The sequence below is a fragment of the Topomyia yanbarensis genome, chromosome 1 (genome assembly GCF_030247195.1).
Source record: "Topomyia yanbarensis strain Yona2022 chromosome 1, ASM3024719v1, whole genome shotgun sequence".
Lineage (NCBI taxonomy): Eukaryota > Metazoa > Arthropoda > Insecta > Diptera > Culicidae > Topomyia > Topomyia yanbarensis.
The window spans coordinates 201266485-201285706 of record NC_080670.1 but is presented as its reverse complement, the minus strand read 5'-3'; the positions used below and the strand labels follow the sequence as shown (position 1 = coordinate 201285706).

At 41.9% G+C, this 19222-nt stretch overlaps 3 protein-coding genes across 11 annotated transcripts in view; all 3 read left to right on the top strand.

The window, feature by feature from the left end:
* LOC131687977 (zinc finger protein OZF-like) overlaps nucleotides 1-13818 on the top strand; it is a 220908-nt gene extending 207090 nt beyond the window's left edge. The window contains exon 3 of one of the 2 annotated variants that reach the window (XM_058972107.1): nucleotides 12368-13818. In XM_058972107.1, the coding sequence (XP_058828090.1) occupies nucleotides 12368-13610 (1243 nt within the window). In that variant the 3' untranslated portion in view covers nucleotides 13611-13818. Of the gene's footprint in view, nucleotides 1-167; nucleotides 1504-12367 lie in introns of those variants that run through there. The other variant, XM_058972211.1, reaches the window with a different exon arrangement.
* Nucleotides 1-19222, top strand: part of LOC131688075 (zinc finger protein 624-like) — a 170005-nt gene that overhangs the window by 96027 nt on the left and 54756 nt on the right. The window lies entirely within an intron of this gene.
* Nucleotides 1-19222, top strand: part of LOC131687880 (zinc finger protein 664-like) — a 151574-nt gene that overhangs the window by 98000 nt on the left and 34352 nt on the right. Inside the window, exon 3 of one of the 8 annotated variants that reach the window (XM_058972061.1) lies at nucleotides 10408-12347. The exons of the other annotated variants lie outside the window; for them this stretch is intronic. Coding sequence (XP_058828044.1) covers nucleotides 10408-11545 — 1138 coding nt within the window. The 3' untranslated portion in view covers nucleotides 11546-12347. Of the gene's footprint in view, nucleotides 1-10407; nucleotides 12348-19222 lie in introns of those variants that run through there. 8 annotated transcript variants of the gene reach the window in all.

Below are 19222 nucleotides of genomic sequence, written 5' to 3'. Positions count from 1 at the left end.
CATTTTGTGCAGTGCTGCGCATTCCTCTGTACGGGACTCTATCCAATCCACCCATCAAAAAAAAGAATAACGAGGACAACAACATTCATGAATTACCGACACAATTTCCGCAAAGTCCTTCAGTCGAAAAATCTAATAGTGGCCGAATTGTTCTCTTTTTGTTCCAGCCACTTCGACAACGAGCCGGACCGTGATGGTAGCGGTCACAACAAATGCGACATTTGCGAACGACAATTCGCTACACTAGCCAACTTAAAACGGCACATGCGAACCCAACACGAAAAATCAACCCACCGGTGTGACATTTGTGGGAAAACCATTGCGCGGAGCGACGCAGTCGAAAGACATAGAAGAACGCATACCGGTGAACGGCCATTTCATTGCGAAATATGCGGCAAAGGTTTTACATGCAAACACAATCTGAACAGGCATATGAGAGTGCATACTGGGAATCACAACTACAAGTGCGATGTCTGTGGCAAAGGATACAGTGCGAAGTGTGAGTTTATGACACACGTGAGATCCCACACAGGCGAGCGCCCGTATGAATGTGACATATGTGGAAAAAGGTTTGCTAGCCCGTGCATCCTGAAAAGTCATTTGCGAAGACATACAGAAAATCGAAAATACAACTGTGCTGTTTGTGGTAAAGGATATAATTCACAAGTCACGCTTACTACGCACGAAAAAATTCACAGCGCCGAACGCCCACACAAATGTAACATTTGTGGCAAGGAATGTTCCTCTAGTGAACAATTCAATCGGCATCTGAAATGTCATAATAACGAACGTTTGTATCGGTGCACTGTTTGCAACAAAGCGTTCAAAGCTAAGCATCACCTCGTCGCACACATGCGTTGTCACACTGGTGAATGTCCATACAAATGTGAAATTTGCGGTTCTTCATTTAGAGCATCTAATAGCCTGACAGCTCACATGAGATGTCACTCAAACCTACCATCGAACCCATTCGAATGTGACATATGCGGAGCAAAGTTCAGTCACCAACAGCGCCTCATCACGCACAGTGACGTTCATCGGGAGGAACAGTTCCACGAGTGCTCCAATTGTGACAAACAATTTATAGCCTCTCGTATTTTTATCACACCTCCAGAGAGCTGGAGAAGCATAGAGTTTCCATTCACAAATATCGACCTTACAAACATCTGAATCTTCACACTGGCGCGATTCGGCGGCACAAATGTCACATTTGCGAGCGGAGCTTTGCGAGGAAATCATATATTACTACATATGGTCGGTGTTAAGTCAGACCGGACTAAATCGCAAAAAATAAAAAAATGAAATAATGATGTCACTGGATAGGAAATTTCGACTTTTGCCAGATTTGTAATATTTTTTTTTTTTATCCCTTTATGGGCAGCTAGGGCCGAGGGTGGTGGCTAGCGGGTTTCATACATCCTTGACCTGACGGACAAAGCTATGGTGCCTTGAACACAGGCAACGCAGATCCAAGGCCATCATTGAAATGATAAGTTCTGCGTTTGAGATGTACTTCCCCCGGTTGCCAGACGAATACCTGTAATTATTACTTGTTGCTTTATATGTATGAATCTAATGTTCAGTCCTGGGTGGTGTATGCGTGGAAGGTGTGGTTTTTAGCGTTCGAGTCCAGGAGTGCATATCTGTCTGGGTTAGCGTGGGCGTTTACTAATTGTGTAATAGTGTGATCGCTAAAGGCTCGAGCATATGAATGCCAGCGTGTCTCCAACTTTGCGTGCATAAATCCGGTTTTAGATCCGTGTTGCCATTCGCACATTCACGTATATTCTCGAACGATCGCGCGCGGACCGTGAATCTAATAATTAATTTTCAGTGTATGGTAGAGAAACGTGTTGTCTAGTGAATATGAGCATCATTCCCGATCGGTCCAACTGAAGGCATGAGTCTAGGCTGATCGAGAGTAGAGAATTCCGAACGTAGCCGGTCTATGATCGCGCGAGTGGTGGGTTAATGCTTGAGACCGCGGTTGTAAAGTTATAGGTGCTGAAAAGTTCACTTAAGTAAAGAGGTGTTGGCGAAATTGCGAGCGTAGGTGTGTGTGGATGATTGAAATTGTAATGTAAGTTCGCGTTTTTGACCAGGTTTGTGTTATCGCGAAAGTTAGGGGCGTTTGCACGTTTTGGATGTGAATGTATATGGGAGAATATGCAATTGACTGTGCTAGTGAATATCAGTATGAACCCAACTCAAGATACAGTAATAAAAGGAAAAATAACATGCCGAATGTTTCTTTTTTTAGGTCAATAACCGTGCATTGAAGAATGCTCAAAAACTCTGAACTAGGCCCCGTCGAGTCCAGTCTGTCCGTCTCGTCCTGTCGTGTCTGAGGTTTCCAGGTTACATGCATTCACCAGATGAGACTAGCTTATGTCAGCTTACTTGTGCACTGGTTTCGTAGAATCGAGGCGATCATCGAAATGATAGATCCTATGAGTGAATGCACTTGGCCCAGTCACCTGTCAAGCATTTGTATATTTGTGTGTTTTGAGATATGTGTAGAGCCTGTAAATAATATTTTAATACGAATATTTTATACTTCAAAACAAGAAATGTGTAATATACTACTTGCAGTTTGTTGATCGTTCCTACTTATCTGATACCATCGAGTATGAGAATACATATCCATTGTTCTAAAACCTGGCGACGTCCGATGGCAGAGAAGAATCATTGTTGGCAGCAATGTTGCTCTTCTTGGATGTATGAGCTCAAAAAGGTCATCACAAGAAAATAACGCATGAGACCGAAAATAAATAAAAAAAAAAAATAAAATAAAGAGAAGAGTTAGTATTGTTATTGAGTATTAATAATATGCCGATTTTTTTCGAGAGTTGTCCCACTGGAACTGTAGAGCTAATTGATTTAATTAAGGCATGGACCTAGACTTCTGGAATCGGGGATAGAGACTTCCGGACGCGAACGATTCATGAATGCGCGAGTGCGGGGGACTGTAGGTTCACGCTTGAGACTGCGTTTGAGTGATTACAAGTGCCGAGACGTTCATATTATCACCGGGATGTTATAATGTCTGGAAGAGCGCGAGTATAGGTTGCGTGGATGGTCGCGAAGGGCTCAAGCATTTTGATATTTTTTTGTCGGGTGTATGTGACTTTGCATTCGATTTTTATGTAGTTTCGCGGGAACACGGGTATTTGGAGGTTCACTCTCGAAACCGGGATTGTTAATTTATAAGTGCTAAACCATTCACTTAGTCACCAGGGTGTTATACTTTTTACGAGATCGTGGGTGTAGTCGTGCGTGGATGATCGAGAAGGACTCGAGCGTTTGTATGTGGACGTTTTTGTCGCGTGTGCTAGTATGTAACTTCGCGTGGACACATTATTTTTATAAGCGTGTGGCCATTCGCATGTTCGCGTATTCTTCAACGATCGCACATGGACGTCTTGTCTAGTTTTTATTTCTATTGGTCCAACTAAAGGCATGAATTTGGGCTGCTATGATCAAGGGCGGAGACTTCCGGACGTGACCGATTCATGATTGCGCGAGCTTAGGTTCTTAGGTTCCAACGTTCACCTAATCAATCGGGGTGTTTGAATATTGGCAAGATCGCGGGCGTTCGTATTTGTGACCAGGTTTGTGTTATCGCGTAGACCATGTTTGTACGTTTGGAATGAGGTGTCTGCAGAGAGAATTGGGCCCTAAACCCACATTGTATATTATTTGACCATGGCAGTGGATAATAAAGGTCGCCAAGTTAAGTACTAAAATTGATCACAATGTAGCTTAACTAAAAAGAAAATAATCGTATCCCAAGTTTATGTGATATAATCACTGTAATACTGCTTTGGTGGAAAAGCCCCCGGACCACATCAAGGTACAGTATCATGCCGAGGGGACTTTTGCCAGATTTGGAATATGTAACAATAATCAAGAATTATGACAAAAATTAATTTTCAATTATAATGTAAAGGATGCTACGATTCAAACTTTAAACTCGTTTTTCTCGAAATCAATATTTTGTCACTTAGTCCGGTCTGACTTAACACCGACCATATGTAAAAGTAATGCATGCTGGAGATAAATTCGTGTAATGTAGTGCCCGAATCAGGTCCTAAAATGTTCCATTCTTTTCAATGAGCAGTATCGTATAACAATCTCATCAGCTTGTTTTTGACGTCTCATTTTTAGCTACGTACATCCAAATCAAATGCCATAATGGTGAAAACTGTTTTCGCTTCACCAGAAGTAGTATTAGTAGTCATATTAAATTTTTGTTGTGAAATTAAATCTATAAAATATAAAATAGTGTTATCATTTTTGAGTTTCCATTTTGTTTTTAATAGAACTCAATTGAGTTATTCTGCACCTAGTGTTAGATGGCAGCGATGGTTGTGTACCGGCTATGGAGGTTATACTGCCTGCGATCGCAATAATAAAATGTTGCGGTGCACCCCTCGATGCATCGCGCGTGATATGCAAATGCAAAAACCTTCGGTCGGGGAAGTACATGAAATGCGACAAAAGCTCACGAAACTTGCCGGAAACTTCGAAGCCGTTCAAACTGCGATTGAGGAGCACACAGAGCATTTGGAGAATATAGCGTCGGTTTTCAATTACCGTCTCCAATTCGACGAGGTGTATTTCCAAATAAAGGATATTTACAGCCAATACCTAGAAAAACAACAGGAAAATGCATCGGTGTCCAGCTGCAAATCGGATGCACCGAATAACGATCTGCGGGACGCAATTCGAGCACTTTTGGAAACACAGGTAGCGGTACTTTGTCGTCAGAATCAGCCAGCAGTCTTAGATCAAGCAGATCAACAGGAGCCACAACTGAATGTGAAGCTGCCGTTGCTGAATATTCCAGTATGTGGGCGAGAAAGTAAATGTTGGCGCTCTTTCAAGGATCTATTTGAAAGTACGATTCATAACAGACGGGATCTCAAAGATTCGGTGAAAATGCAATACTTGTTTTCGTATTTAGATGGGGAAGCAAAGCGGATGATAAATTCTTTCCCAATCAGTGATGCCAATTATCGCGAAGCATGGGAAACACTCGTTGGCTATTACGACAAAAACAAATACACGGTTTTTGCCCTAATTCGGGAATTCGTTGATCAACCATCGGTCAATAATGCAACCGGGTTGAAGAAACTGGTGGCTGTTACCGATGACGTCATTCGCCAGCTCAAAGCGCTGGGAAATGAATACGAGACACGGGATCCATGGCTGATTCATTTCTGGCTGAAGAAAGTGGATAGAGAAACCCGCTCACTGTGGTTCACAAAAAATAATTGACATTAAAAACCCACTATTTACAGATTTTCTGGAGTTCCTGCAGAAACGATGTGATGCATTGGAAACTTGCTCAGCTTTCGGGAAGAAGCAAATCAGCGACACGGTGAAGAAAGAAGTGAAGCCCGTTCAGTACGAGAAAAAGATTCAGACATTTCATGCCGGAACACCAACCTCAACATGTGCGAAGTGTTGCAAGGATCATCCTACGTACCAGTGTGAAGATTTTAAGGCGATGGATTTGTCTGCACGTCGTGAGTTTGTGGTAGCTTCGAAACTGTGTTTTAATTGTTTACGTTCGTCTCATACAGCGAAGCGATGTACGTCGAAATCAGTCTGTCGTACTCCAGAATGCAAGCAGAAACATCACACGATGCTGTGTCGAAAGGATAGCAAGCAACCGGAAAAGAAGCCTACCGAGAATCAGACAAGTAAACAAGAGGAACAAGAAGCGGAAATCACGCCGATTTCATCAAATGCAGCGCAAACGGTCGTCAACAGTGAACCGTTTGTTTTCGCAAAAGGAAATAATGGGAAGTTTCATGAGGTAAGAATTCTAATCGATTCCGGATCTCAAGCATCACTTATCACAGAGGCCTGTACCAAGCGCCTTGGACTTAAGCGTATGAATGCTACTGTGGAAGTCACAGGTGTCAATGGGGAAGTAGTCGGCACCACCGCCGGCATGGTCAGGCTGATGATTTCATCGCGTTTCGACGAGAAAGTAAAGCTCGCCACTCAAGCGTACGTTATGGGGAAGTTGGCTGCAACTCCACCGTGCCAACAATTTAGCGCATCGAATATGCCGTATTTGGAGGGTCTAAAACTAGCCGATCCGCAATTCAACAAACCAAGCTCAGTAGACGTCCTACTGGGAGCAGATGTCTTCCTGTCCATACTGCAAGCAGGACAGATCAAGAATCACAACGGTATTCCTGTGGCACAGCGTTCCATTTTCGGTTGGATGGTTGCAGGAAGAATTTCGAAGCAATGGTGTACACACGCTCATCACAAGGTCATCAACCTGCACCAGGATGTTGACATCGATCGCACTCTGCGACTATTCTGGGAGGACCAAGAACTTCCAAATTCAAAGCTTTGGACAGAGGAAGAGAAAGGGGTCATCGAACATTTCAATTCGACTGTCACACGTTCGAAGGAGGGTCGCTTTATCGTCAGATTACCACTGGACGATTCTAAGCTCAAGCTCGGAGAATCACTTACCGCAGCTACCAAACGCCTCATAGCAATGGAACGCAGATTTCAAAGGGATGCAAACTTCAAGGAGAGATACGTATCGTTCATGAACAAGTATCGAAAATTGGGTCACATGGAATTAATACCAGAAGCGGAAACGGATCCTGACTGTACCCAGTCAGTTGTTATTTGCCACATCACGGGATCGTGAAAGAGGATAGCCTTACGACCAAACTCCGAGTCGTTTTTGATGGTTCTTGTGCTTGCGACTTCCGGAGTAGCGCTCAACGACATACTACTGGATGCACCCAACGTTAATGCAGACCTATTCGAAGCACTATTGAGGTTCAGGTCATATCCAGTGGTATTTGCAGCGGATGTTGAAAAAATGTACCGCCAAGTTTTGGTGCATTCTGAGGATACAAATTATCAGCGTATTGTCTGGAGAGATTCATCAGATAAACCGATTCAGCACTTTCGTTTACTCACGGTGACCTACGGCTTGAAGAATTCTGGATTCCTTGCGATGTCAGCGCTGAAGAAGGCAGCGGAAGCATACGAACAGCAGTATCCAGCTGCGACGGAGCGGATCAAGTATCACACCTACGTCGATGATCTGACATCCGGAGCGGAGTCGGAGGAGGAAGCCATACAACTGATCCAGCAAATCAACGAGATTCTACATAGCGCGGGGTTTGTGGTGCGGAAGTGGAGTTCTAACTCAGCAGAAGTTCTCAATTCACTTACAGATATCAATGAAGATGCTATTCCTATCCAGTTTCCTGACGAGCGAAATTCAATCAAGGCACTAGGAACGCATTGGTTACCGCATGAAGATGTATTTACCACCAGTGTTGGCTGTATGACTTGAATTGGCACGACCCATTACCGCTGTGCGTTGAAGAATTATGGGTCGAGATGAAGCAAAATCTATCGCAACTCGAACAAATAAGAATTCCCAGATGGATAGCCAACTATCACTGCCGAATTGAGTTCCACGGTTTCTCAGATGCATCTGAAGAAGCATACGCGGCAGTTGTATATCTTCGATCGGTCAGTGACATCAATGGTGTGCACGTTACCCTAGTTGCAGCGAGAACAAGGGTCGCTCCAGTGCGACAGATCTCCATCCCACGGCTTGAACTCAATGCAGCTGAGCTTCTGACGAAGCTGATGAAGCAGATAGCAGAACCGCTCAATCGATTCCAGATTGAGAAATACGCCTGGACAGACTCGACGATAGTCTTGTGGTGGCTCAGCAGCCACCCTCGCAAATGGAGCACCTACATCGCGAATCGAGTCTCGTCGATCTTGGAAATCCTACCACGACGACAATGGGGTCACGTTCCCTCGCTGCAAAACCCCGCAGATTGCGCATCCCGCGGAATAACACCACTGGAACTTGTGAACCACTCACTGTGGTAGTCTGGACCAACTTGGCTGGCTGACGATTCTGGTAACTGGAAACGAAACGTACCGGACGAAGCATTTGACTACAATACACTTGAGATTCGTAAGCGGTTTCAATCTCTTAACGTTTCGGTTCATCGCACATGCACTAACTAGGGGATAGAGAAGCAGATACTTGATCGGCGATCGGTATTGCGTGCAGCTTGTCGACAGTTGGCGTATATCAAACGATTCATTTTCAACCTGAAGGCAACGAAGTCAGGGCAACCCAAGCGTTCGGATTGTCTTTCGCCGTCTGAACTGCATGATGCAAGGTTACAGTTTGCACGAATGGCTCAGTTCGAGGTTTACCAGAAAGAAATCGACTACTTGCTGCAGCATAGCGAAGTTTTCCCGAAGTCGCAAATCGCCGAATTATGCCCGTTTCTAGATGGTGATGGCACCCTGAGAGCTTTGGGAAAACTGCAACAGTCATCATATTCATTCGAAGTCAAACACCCGGTGATACTGCCTAAGGCTCACCGGTTCACAAGGTTATTGGTGGAAGAATTGCATCTGCAGAATTGCCATGCTGGGCCGTCGCTGCTGACGGCAACAATTAATCAACGTTACTGGATCAAGGGCTGTGAAGGCGTCGTCAAGCAAGTGATAAACAGCTGTGTGAAATGTTGTCGTCAAAGGACTAAAACAGCGAAGCAACCCATGGGGAGTCTTCCAGCGGCTCGTGTTACAGCGTCACATCCGTTTGCTCATGTTGGAGTGGACTATGCTGGTCCGATCCTTGTGCGCTGTAGTAACACTCGGGGTGAACGCTCGATGAAGGGATATATAGTCGTGTTCGTCTGCCTCTCGACTAAGGCCGTGCATTTGGAGGTGGCCGGAGATCTTTCAACTGATACGTTTTTGGGAGCACTGAAACGGATGATTGCTCGCCGAGGATACTGCAACGAGTTCTGGTCGGATAACGGTACGAACCTGGTTGGTGCCGATCGACAGATACAGGAGCTCTTTTCAACGATAAAATCTCACAGCAAAGAAACAGAACGATATTTGGGAAATCTAGGGATTCGTTGGAGGTTCATTCCGCCGTCTAGTCCTCACCAGGGCGGTATCTGAGAGGCGGCTGTTAAGAGCGCCAAGGGGTTGCTTCGTCCGGTTGTTGGAAACGCGAAACTAACCTTCGAAGAATTGTCAACAGTGCTGTGCCAGATTGAGGCATGTCTCAACTCAAGACCGTTATGCTCAATATCATCGGCATTAGACAGCTGCGAGGCTCTCACTCCAGGACATTTTTTGGTTGGTCAGCCTTTGAACCTACTGCCCGCACCAGACGTCAACCATGTGCCAATGAATCGGCTCGACCGCTGGCAGAGAGTTCAGCGTTACACTGCCGAATTCTGGAATCGATGGCGTGACGAATACGTCGCAACTTTACAGACCAGGGCGAAATGGAGAACGAGCGAGGAAAACATCAAGCCAGGCCAACTGGTTTTGATTAAAAACGACAACACACAGCCTTCGGCCTGGGAGCTGGCTCGAGTCGTAGCAGTACACCCCGATCAACGAGGATTGGTGCGCAACGTTACGTTGCGGCGAGGTAAATCTGAGTATCAACGATCGATCCAAAAGCTGTGCCCACTTCCCGATTGAGGCGCTGGCTCAAAGCGGGTAGGATGTTGCGGTGCACCCCTCGATGCATCGCCGGTCTATCTACAAATACCTATAATAAAAACGGAAACAGAGAAAAGGGAAGAAAAATTTTCACTTGATGTGCGTACGTGACGAAATAAGGACGTAGTTTTGTAACGCAGTCGTTTATATTTGTTCTTTCGGTTTTGCTGTAAACTCCTCCGGTGTATCTGTTCTCGGACTCCGGTTATCGGTTCAAGTTCTTTGCAATCTCTCTCATATACAGTCCGCTTATTCGCATTCCGTGACATAAAACATGAAAATTGTACCGAGACAAAGCCAAAATTTATATTGTTTACTATCCATTACATTCCATTTGGAAATGGTGTGACCTTTCTGCACGACTCTTTGAAATTGACTGTCTTTGATGAGTGAAGGCAACGGTTCAGTTGCTCATCGACTCTGAAAAGCCAGGTGAGAGACCAAGTTTGAAAACGGTACTTTTCGTGGTAGGACGGTTGCCATGGATGTAATAGTAGGCTTGGAAAATGTTTCGTTCGATCCATGCGACGCGTGTACCGCACGATTATCCAAAGAATTTATCGGATTGAGTGATATAATGACATGGAAAAATAACTATTCATTCTTGAATAGAAAGATCAACTAGCAAAAATAGTAAAAGTTGAGAGGACGGTACGGCGGATTGCCCTAAGAAATTCACTATATTAACAAAAAAGTGAAATTTTTAAAACAAGAAGAAAATAAGAAAAAAAAAACGGTACACAGAAACAATAACGAGGACAACAAGATTCAAGAATTACCGACACCACATTTCAGCAAAGTCCTTCAACCAAAAGTTCTAATAGTGGACGAATTGTTCTCTTTTTGTTCCAGCCCTTCCGACGACAGGCCGGAAAAAACATCTCACCGGTGCGACATTTGCGGGAAAACCGTGGCGCGGAAGGACCTGCTCGAAAGACACAAAAGAACGCATACCGGCGAGCGGCCGTTCCGTTGCGCAGTGTGCGGCAAAGGTTTCGCATGCAAACCCTATCTGAACGGACATATGAGGCTGCATACTGGAAACTACAACTACAAGTGTGATGCCTGTGGCAAAGGATACAGTACAAAGCAGAAGTTTATGATCCATGTGAGATCCCATACAGGTGAACGGCCGCACGAATGTAGCATATGTGGGAAAAGTTTTGCTGGCCCTAACTACCTGAGAGATCATTCGCGAAGACATACGGAAAATTCAGGATATAACTGTGATGTTTGTGGCAAAGGGTGTGATTCAAGAGCCGCGCTTACGATTCACGAAAAATCTCACAGCACCGAGCGGGCATACAAATGTGACACATGTGGCAAGAGATTCAAAACTAACTATTCGCTGCGGTATCACAGTGGAGTACACATGGTCGAACATCCTTTCAACTGTGACATTTGTGGCAAGGGATTCGCTTTCCAAGGACAGTTCCATCAACACCTAAAAATTCACACGGACGAACATCTGTATCGGTGTAATGTTTGCAACAAAGATTTCAGAAGTAATTATTTCCTCGTCACACACATGCGTTCTCATACGGATGAACGGCCATACAAGTGTGAAGTTTGTGGTTCTTCGTTCAAGTTTTCCAATAACCTCACAGTTCACATGAGATGTCACTCAAACCTACCATCAAAGCCTTTCGAATGTGACATATGCGGAGCAAAGTTCGGTCAGCAACGACACCTCGACGTTCACCGTGAGGTTCATCGAGAGGGACAGTTCCACGAATGCTCTGATTGTGACAAACAATTTCGCTTTTCTAGCCAGCTGGAGAAACATAGAGTCACCATTCACAAATATCGACCGTACAAATGCACGACCTGTGAGAGAGCCTTCTTCACTCTAGCGCACTTGCGGCAACATTCGAAAGTTCACACTGGCTTGAATCCGTTCAAATGTCAGAGTTGCGAGCAGAGCTTTACAAGGAAGTCAGGCCTTAATGAACATGTAAAAGAAATGCATGCTCGAGATGACCTCCTGTAATGTGTAGCGACTATCAAATCAGTGTCAGTGTCTAAAGAAATATCGTCATGTTTTCGCCGTTCCCAGGAAAAGTAGCGGTAGTAGCCATATTTAATTTCATTTGTCAAAATAAATCGTGCAGCCGATTTGAATTGGAATTCAACCATTTATGCGTTTCATTTTATTTTTAATAGAGCGCAACTAAGATATTGTGATATATCTCTGTGAAAGCAACGTACCAACGACACGACCAGACACTTAATGAAATAATCCGACGAAAAAGTGTCCGAGTCATTTACCACCAGTTGAGCGTGCCCTTTAGTTTTTTTTATCGATTAGGCAGTAGAGCCTATTGTGACCCTATTTCGCTTCTCTTGGTTTTGAACCAAGCATATGAGATAATGACAATATCTGTTTGGCTAAAGGGGAGCACCTAATCAGCAAAGCTGAAAGCAAATGCTACTTCAATGAATCCGGAATAATCATAGGGGTGCCATATACGTGGTTGATAGCTTATTTCCGATACACCTTGAGCCAACTGAAACAAAAAGCTGCCAAAAGGTGGCTCATATCACAGCTTAAAAAATTACTGCATCCATGTACAATAAATAAATAAACTAACAAATAGGCAAATGACATCGCCCATTTTCGCCAAATTTCGTCCGCTCGTAAGATCTTTGTTTCTTTCCCCCAAACTGCCCGAGAGTGCTATCCACCACCCCCAAAAAAAAGGAACAATGACACGAGAACAACAACAGCATTCAAGAATTACCGACACAATTTCCGCAAAGTCCTTCAGCCGAAAATTCTAATAGTGCACGAATTGTTCTCTTTTTGTTCCAGCCATTCCGACGACGAGCCGGATGATGATGATACCACCGGCCTGGATGGCTCCAACAAATGCACCATTTGCGATCGACAATTCTCTAAACAGTGCCACTTGAAATGGCACATGCGAAGCCACATCGCAAAAACAACCCTCCGATGTGACATTTGCGGGAAAATCTTTAAGCGGAGAGACTTACTCGAAAGACATAGAAGAACGCATACCGGTGAACGGCCGTTCCGTTGCGAACTGTGTGGCAAAGGTTTCGTATGCAAACCCTATCTGGACAAGCATATACGATTGCATACTGGAAATCACATCTACAAGTGCGACGTTTGTGGCAAAGGATTTAATTCAAAGTGTAGGTTTATGGGGCACGTGAGAACCCATACAGGCGAGCGCCCGTACGGATGTGACATCTGTGGAAAAAGTTTCGTTAGCCAGTGCATCCTGAGAAATCACACCCTAGGACATACAGCAAATCGTACGTTCACCTGCGATGTTTGTGGCAAAGGATTTACTACAAAAATCAACCTTGAGCATCACGAGAAAATCCATAGCACCGATCGCCCACACGAATGTGACATATGTGGCAGAACTTTCAAATATGAAAAGGCGTTACGTTATCACCGTGGAGTGCACATGGCTGAACATCCTTTCAACTGTAACATTTGTGGCAAGGGATTCTCTTTCCATAGGCAGTTCAGTCAGCATCAGAGAATTCATAATGTCGGGCGTCGGGTTCGGTGTAATGTTTGCAACAAAGAGTTCAGAAGTAATTCTCACCTCGTCACACACATGCCGTCTCACACTGGTGAACGGCCACACAAATGTGAAGTTTGCGGTGCTTCGTTTAGGTTTTCTAGCAACCTCGTATCGCACATGAGATGTCACTCAAACCCAACATCAAAGCCTTTCGAATGTGACATATGCGGAGCAATGTTTGATCTAGAAAAAGTCCTCAACGCTCACAGTAAGGTTCATCGACAGACACCGTTCCATGAGTGCCCTGATTGTGACAAACAGTGTCTCACCGCTAGAGAGCTGGATAGGCATAGAGTCACCATTCACGATTATCGACCGTACAAATGTACGATCTGTGACAGAGCCACCACTTCCAAGGCGAACTTGCGGCAACATCTAAAAGTTCACACTGGCGTGAGTCTGCTGAAGTGTCACATTTGCGAGCAGAGTTTTACTAGGAGAACAAATCTTAATAAACATGTAAGAGTAAAGCACGCTGAAAATAATCCTCTGTAGTGTACACAGGGTGTGCCCAAAACAGTTATCAGAAAAAATTACCACAAATTCGATATTAGGCATTTGAAGGATATGGTATCCCCGCACCTTCTTAGTGAATTTCAAAATGATTCATCGAGAGAATTGAAAGTTGTTACGATTTAATGTTTAGTATCATTTTTCATAAGGCTTCAAGCATACCCCCATAGGTTACAGTGTAAATAAAAAAAACCGACACAAACTTCATTGCGTGCATCATTTTCGGTTCCTGAAACGAAAGCCTTATATCGCAAGTGTTATCTTCAATACTCGTTGAAAAAAAATCCGTGGACATATGAAAACAATACAAACAACTTATGGAAAGGAAAGTTGCGCTGTTCTAGTTCTTTTTTCGACTATAGACCAAATATTTCGCAAGATACTCAATGTTGCTTCGCGTCCTTTTAGCACCGGTCCTTCTCTTCTACCAAAGCGTTCTGCAGTTTTTAAATGAAATAAACAGCGAATAAAAAGGAATATTTATTTTCGAGTTTTATAATATACATAGAAGCCATCTGGCAACCCTGGTCTACCAAGCAAACAAACATGTTTTTCACGAATCACATTTTATCCGAATGTTTTAAATTAGTTATGGAATTTGCGTTTCGACTTCGTCTCATCAGAATCCGGCACTAACTTAGTGACAGGACTAAGCTAGCGTCGGGTTGACGCTAGCACCACAAAAATGGACACACAATTTGTGTTCTTGAGCAAAACCCCTAGTCAAGCGAGATGTCCCGCAAGAAAAGGAGCTCATTTTAAGCTAGCTTAGTCCTATCACAAAGTTAGTGTCGGATTCTGATGAGACGAAGGTGAAACGCTAATACCATAACTAATTTAGTTATGGGTTTGTACTCTCCACGCGCAAAGATGGTTTGAAACAATTTTCTCCTTAATGAAGAGAAATTAGTTTTTACCAAAATGGTTCTCCACTAAGGATGTGCATATGTTTTAGTTTTCGTCAAAGTGATAGAGAGAGAGAGAGAGAGAGAGAGAGAGAGAGAGAGATCGGATCTCTCGTCGCGGCTGGTGCAGTTATCGTGTGCTTCCAAGTGAAAATAGAGACTTTTTGATAGTGGTTAAAAACACTAGAAAAGTGATACAAATGTTCAGTTTGCATTTTGCAAAACAAAATAAGATGTAATAATGGATATCTAGTGAATTTAAATCAAAAATAGTTCCATTTTTTGATACAGTGATCAATTAAACTCCCTAAAAAACTGTTACGATTTGATTTAGTTTTAGGCAGTTACACAAAGCATCAGGATTAACCGAATTTATAACACTTGACCGAAAATTAGCACCTACCCAACTGTGTGTTTATGCCAACACTACCAAACATTCAGGGCGTATCCCACTTATCGCCTATCGTCCAGACGATATGGTATAGATGTTGCTTGTTCGAAAAGCGAGCAACGAATGGTATAAAACGGGCATGTGAGACTTCTATATATCCAGAGCCGCAGCGTGGTGGTCTGATGCCCTTGGCGGAGGCTCAGTTTTGCGCCCCTTTGGTGGTTACTTTGGCTTTCTTTTTCAGTTCGACTTTCAAATAATAATTTGTGTACATGGAAATGGCCCACCTACTCCCTACTTAATTTATGTTTGACTGTCGTTCATGTCATGTAAATTTCGGTTACAAATCTTTTACTGTATATTTAGGAAATCAGTTGACGCTAGGTGTTCAAAGGCGACGGAAAAAGCATCTATTCAGACGAATGTATATTGCCAGTGGCATGTATGGAAAACAGGTGATCATCGAATTTATTAACCGGACGCATCTCAACAAAAAAAAGTTTAGCTCAATCGGACGCGATTGAGGGGTTGCGTAAAACGGCCAAGGTGCAAAAATTTTCACCCGTGAAAAAACACAAAAGAACCCTAAGAATATTCAAAAATTGAATTAGACTTTTTTATGCTAGATGGCTTAGGATGTAGTGAAACGTCGCGATCTACAGCCACCCCGAATTTCGTTTTAAGATAGCTTTTATGAAAATTCTGGATTTGTTATTGTGTACTTCCATGTGAAAATATAAACTTTGTTTTGATAGTGGTTAAAAACACTTGAAAAGTGATACAAATGTTCAGTTTGCATTTCGCAAAACAAAATAAGATATAATAGTGGATTATCTAGTGAATTTAAATGAAAAATAGTTCTTGATACAGTGACATAACCTATAATTAAATACCCTAAAAACAATTTTTTAGTTTCAGACAATTACATAAAGAATCAGGGTTAACCGAATTTATAATGCTTGACCGAAAATTAACACCTACCCAACTGTGTGCGGGTTGATACCAAGACTGCCAAAAATTCTCCCGCTTATCGTCCAGACGATATAGTACAGATGTTGCTTGTTTGAAAAGCGAGCAACGAATGGTATAAAACGGGCATATGAGACTTCTATATATAGCCAGAGCCGTAGCGTGGTCTTCTGGTGCCCTTGGCGGATGCTGTTTGAAAAGGCTGCTTTTAATTTATTTTCTATGCCAAATATCTTAGAACTGCATGAAACAACGGATCTTGTATCTTCGCATAAAAAAAATGTTTTGACAAAAGTTGCCTCTCTGGTACTTTTAATTTTCAAACCGAGATTTTCAAAAAAAGGAAAAAACTTGTTTCTTTTCGAATTGACACCAGATTTCGACATTTCATTGATTCCAAAGCATTTAACATACAAAAAAAACTAAAACTGCATTTTCAAACTCAAGTACCATCTCAATTCAAAAATATTCTTTATACCACAATGACATTTTTTCAACATTACACCAGATCGCGAAGCTTCATGACTAAGCTGACCAACTCTGACTAAAAAATCTGTACACTGTGCGGACTGTTTGCCTGAGCGTGGTGAATGACTTCGCTTCGTTTCGTTATGGTGTACGGATTTTTTCGTCAGAGTTGGTCAGCTTATTCATGACATTGTTTTTCGATTGCGCTCAAATTTTGCATGGGAACTTTTTTCAAGGTGCCAATACATATGAGGTGTGTCCGATTTGAATATATATATATATATATATATATATATATATATATATATATATATATATATATATATATATATATATATATATATATATATATATATATATATATATATATATATATATATATATATATATATATATATATATATATATATATATATATATATATATATATATATATATATATATATATATATATATATATATATATATATATATATATATATATATATATATATATATATATATATATATATATATATATATATATATATATATATATATATATATATATATATATATATATATATATATATATATATATATATATATATATATATATATATATATATATATATATATATATATATATATATATATATATATATATATATATATATATATATATATATATATATATATATATATATATATATATATATATATATATATATATATATATATATATATATATATATATATATATATATATATATATATATATATATATATATATATATATATATATATATAAGTGTACTCCTCAATTAATCACGCTATTGCAGTGGCAAAGTTGGATAGACTTGGCTTTGGTACTAATATTCTCCGTTGGATGCAATCGTATCTCAGTGATCGTCGTCCAGCAGTCAAGATAGGTGATTGTGTATCCGAAGAGTTCTTCGCTTCATTTGGTATTCCGCAAGGCAACCATCTCGGTCCATTGATTTTTCTTCTGTATTTCAACGACGTCAACTTTTGTTTAAAAGGACCACGGTTGTCTTCCGCCGACGATCTCAAGTTATACCATAGAATCCGGAATACTGATGATGCAGCTTTCCTTCAGCGCCAACTGGTAATTTTTGCGGAATGGTGCGAGATCAACCGAATGATCCTAAACCCCAGGAAATGTACGGTCGTTACGTTTTCGAGGAAAAAATTCGATTAGAATATCTGAATTCACGATTGACAGAGCGATTTGCGTCAAAGATCTCGGGGTTTTTTCTCGATGAACAACTGACGTTTCAGGCATCACGCTGTTTGGGGTTCATAACGAGAATATCTAAGCACTTTTCAGATATTTACTGCTTGAAATCTCTCTACTGCTCACTCGTTCGATCAACACTGGAATATTGTTCAGTTGTGTGGAACCCTCATTATCTCAACGGTGTCAATCGAACTGAGACAGTACAGCGCAGATTTGTTCGGTTTGCCCTTCGTCGATTGCCTTGGAGCAAGCCTCACCAGCTGCTAAGTTACGAAAGCCGGGGTTTGCTTATTGGACTCGATACATTGCAAGTGCGGCGGGATCTATTCTGTGCTATGACGATTTCGGATATTTTGCAAGATCGAATTGACTGCCCCGAGCTTCTCAGTGCGATAAATATGAACGGTCGCCCTCGCTCGCGCCCTTCGCAATAATTCATTCCTCCGATTACTTCTTCGCCGGACTAACTATGGAATTAACGGTGCCATCATTGGTTTGCAGCGGACCTTCCACAGAGTGTCATCCGAGTTTGATCTTCACATTCGACGTGGCAGATTGCAATTTGACTTTTTAAATAGATTAAGAAATTATTATTAGAACCACACTGTGTCTGTTGATATTAATTAAAAAAAAAAAAGAATAAATAAATTGACCCAAATGATCCTAAAATGGATGTCGAACAAGATTCGTCGCCAAAGATCCGAGTTTCCATTTAAAATTAAACATTTCGAAGTGGGTACGACCGCATCCGATTTTCTTGCGGATCAAAGAGGGACCGCGAAGTATTCTAATGTTCTGCAATACGCAGGAATATTCAGACGACGTTACTGGCGACAAAACTTTCATGAAGAACTAACGCGTTTACATACCCGCTAACAAAGTTGAGATCGATGGTGTAGTTATCAATTCGAACTTGGTATGCGTGGATCTACTGAAGGACGGGATTGTCTGTTTCCATGACCCCTTGCTCCAGTGAGCGAAGACTTTGAGTGACAATTGTACCGGATCTTCAAACTACTGTTGGGTGAACTTTTGGCGAGACTGCTTTGCGGTTTTTTCAACAAGGATCATCTGCATGATCGGTTTTTTGTGCCGCGCGTCATGCATGTAGTATTGCACAAATTACATACAAATGAGTCTTCGAAACAATTTTTTTCTCTTTAAAGGCCGCTAAATATACCAGCAATAAAAAGCTCTGCCACAAATCCGAAGCAGAACTATGACCACATTTCCGTTGCCCGTGTTACTATGAAACTGAAAAAACGAGCGGAAAAAGTTTGCAATATTTTACGCCGTTTTTGTTCAAATTTGAAGTCTTTGTCCTGTTTGTTGTTTATTCTGGGCTAACATGATTGTAGCGTAGTCTTCTGACGCTTTTGGTAGAGTTTCAGATATTCGCCTTTTTGCTGTCTGCTTTGGATTTCTTTCTCAGTTCGATTTTCAAACAATAACTGCGTATGTACCGGGGAATGATACCCCAATCCTGACTAATTTCATGACTTAATCTCACTTTCTTTAAAAAGTAGATCAAGAGCTTAGCGCCCCTGCAGGTTGGTGTCCTTGGCGGGGGCCAACCTGACCAACCGCTTACCTACGGCTCTGTATATAGCCTCCTGGTATT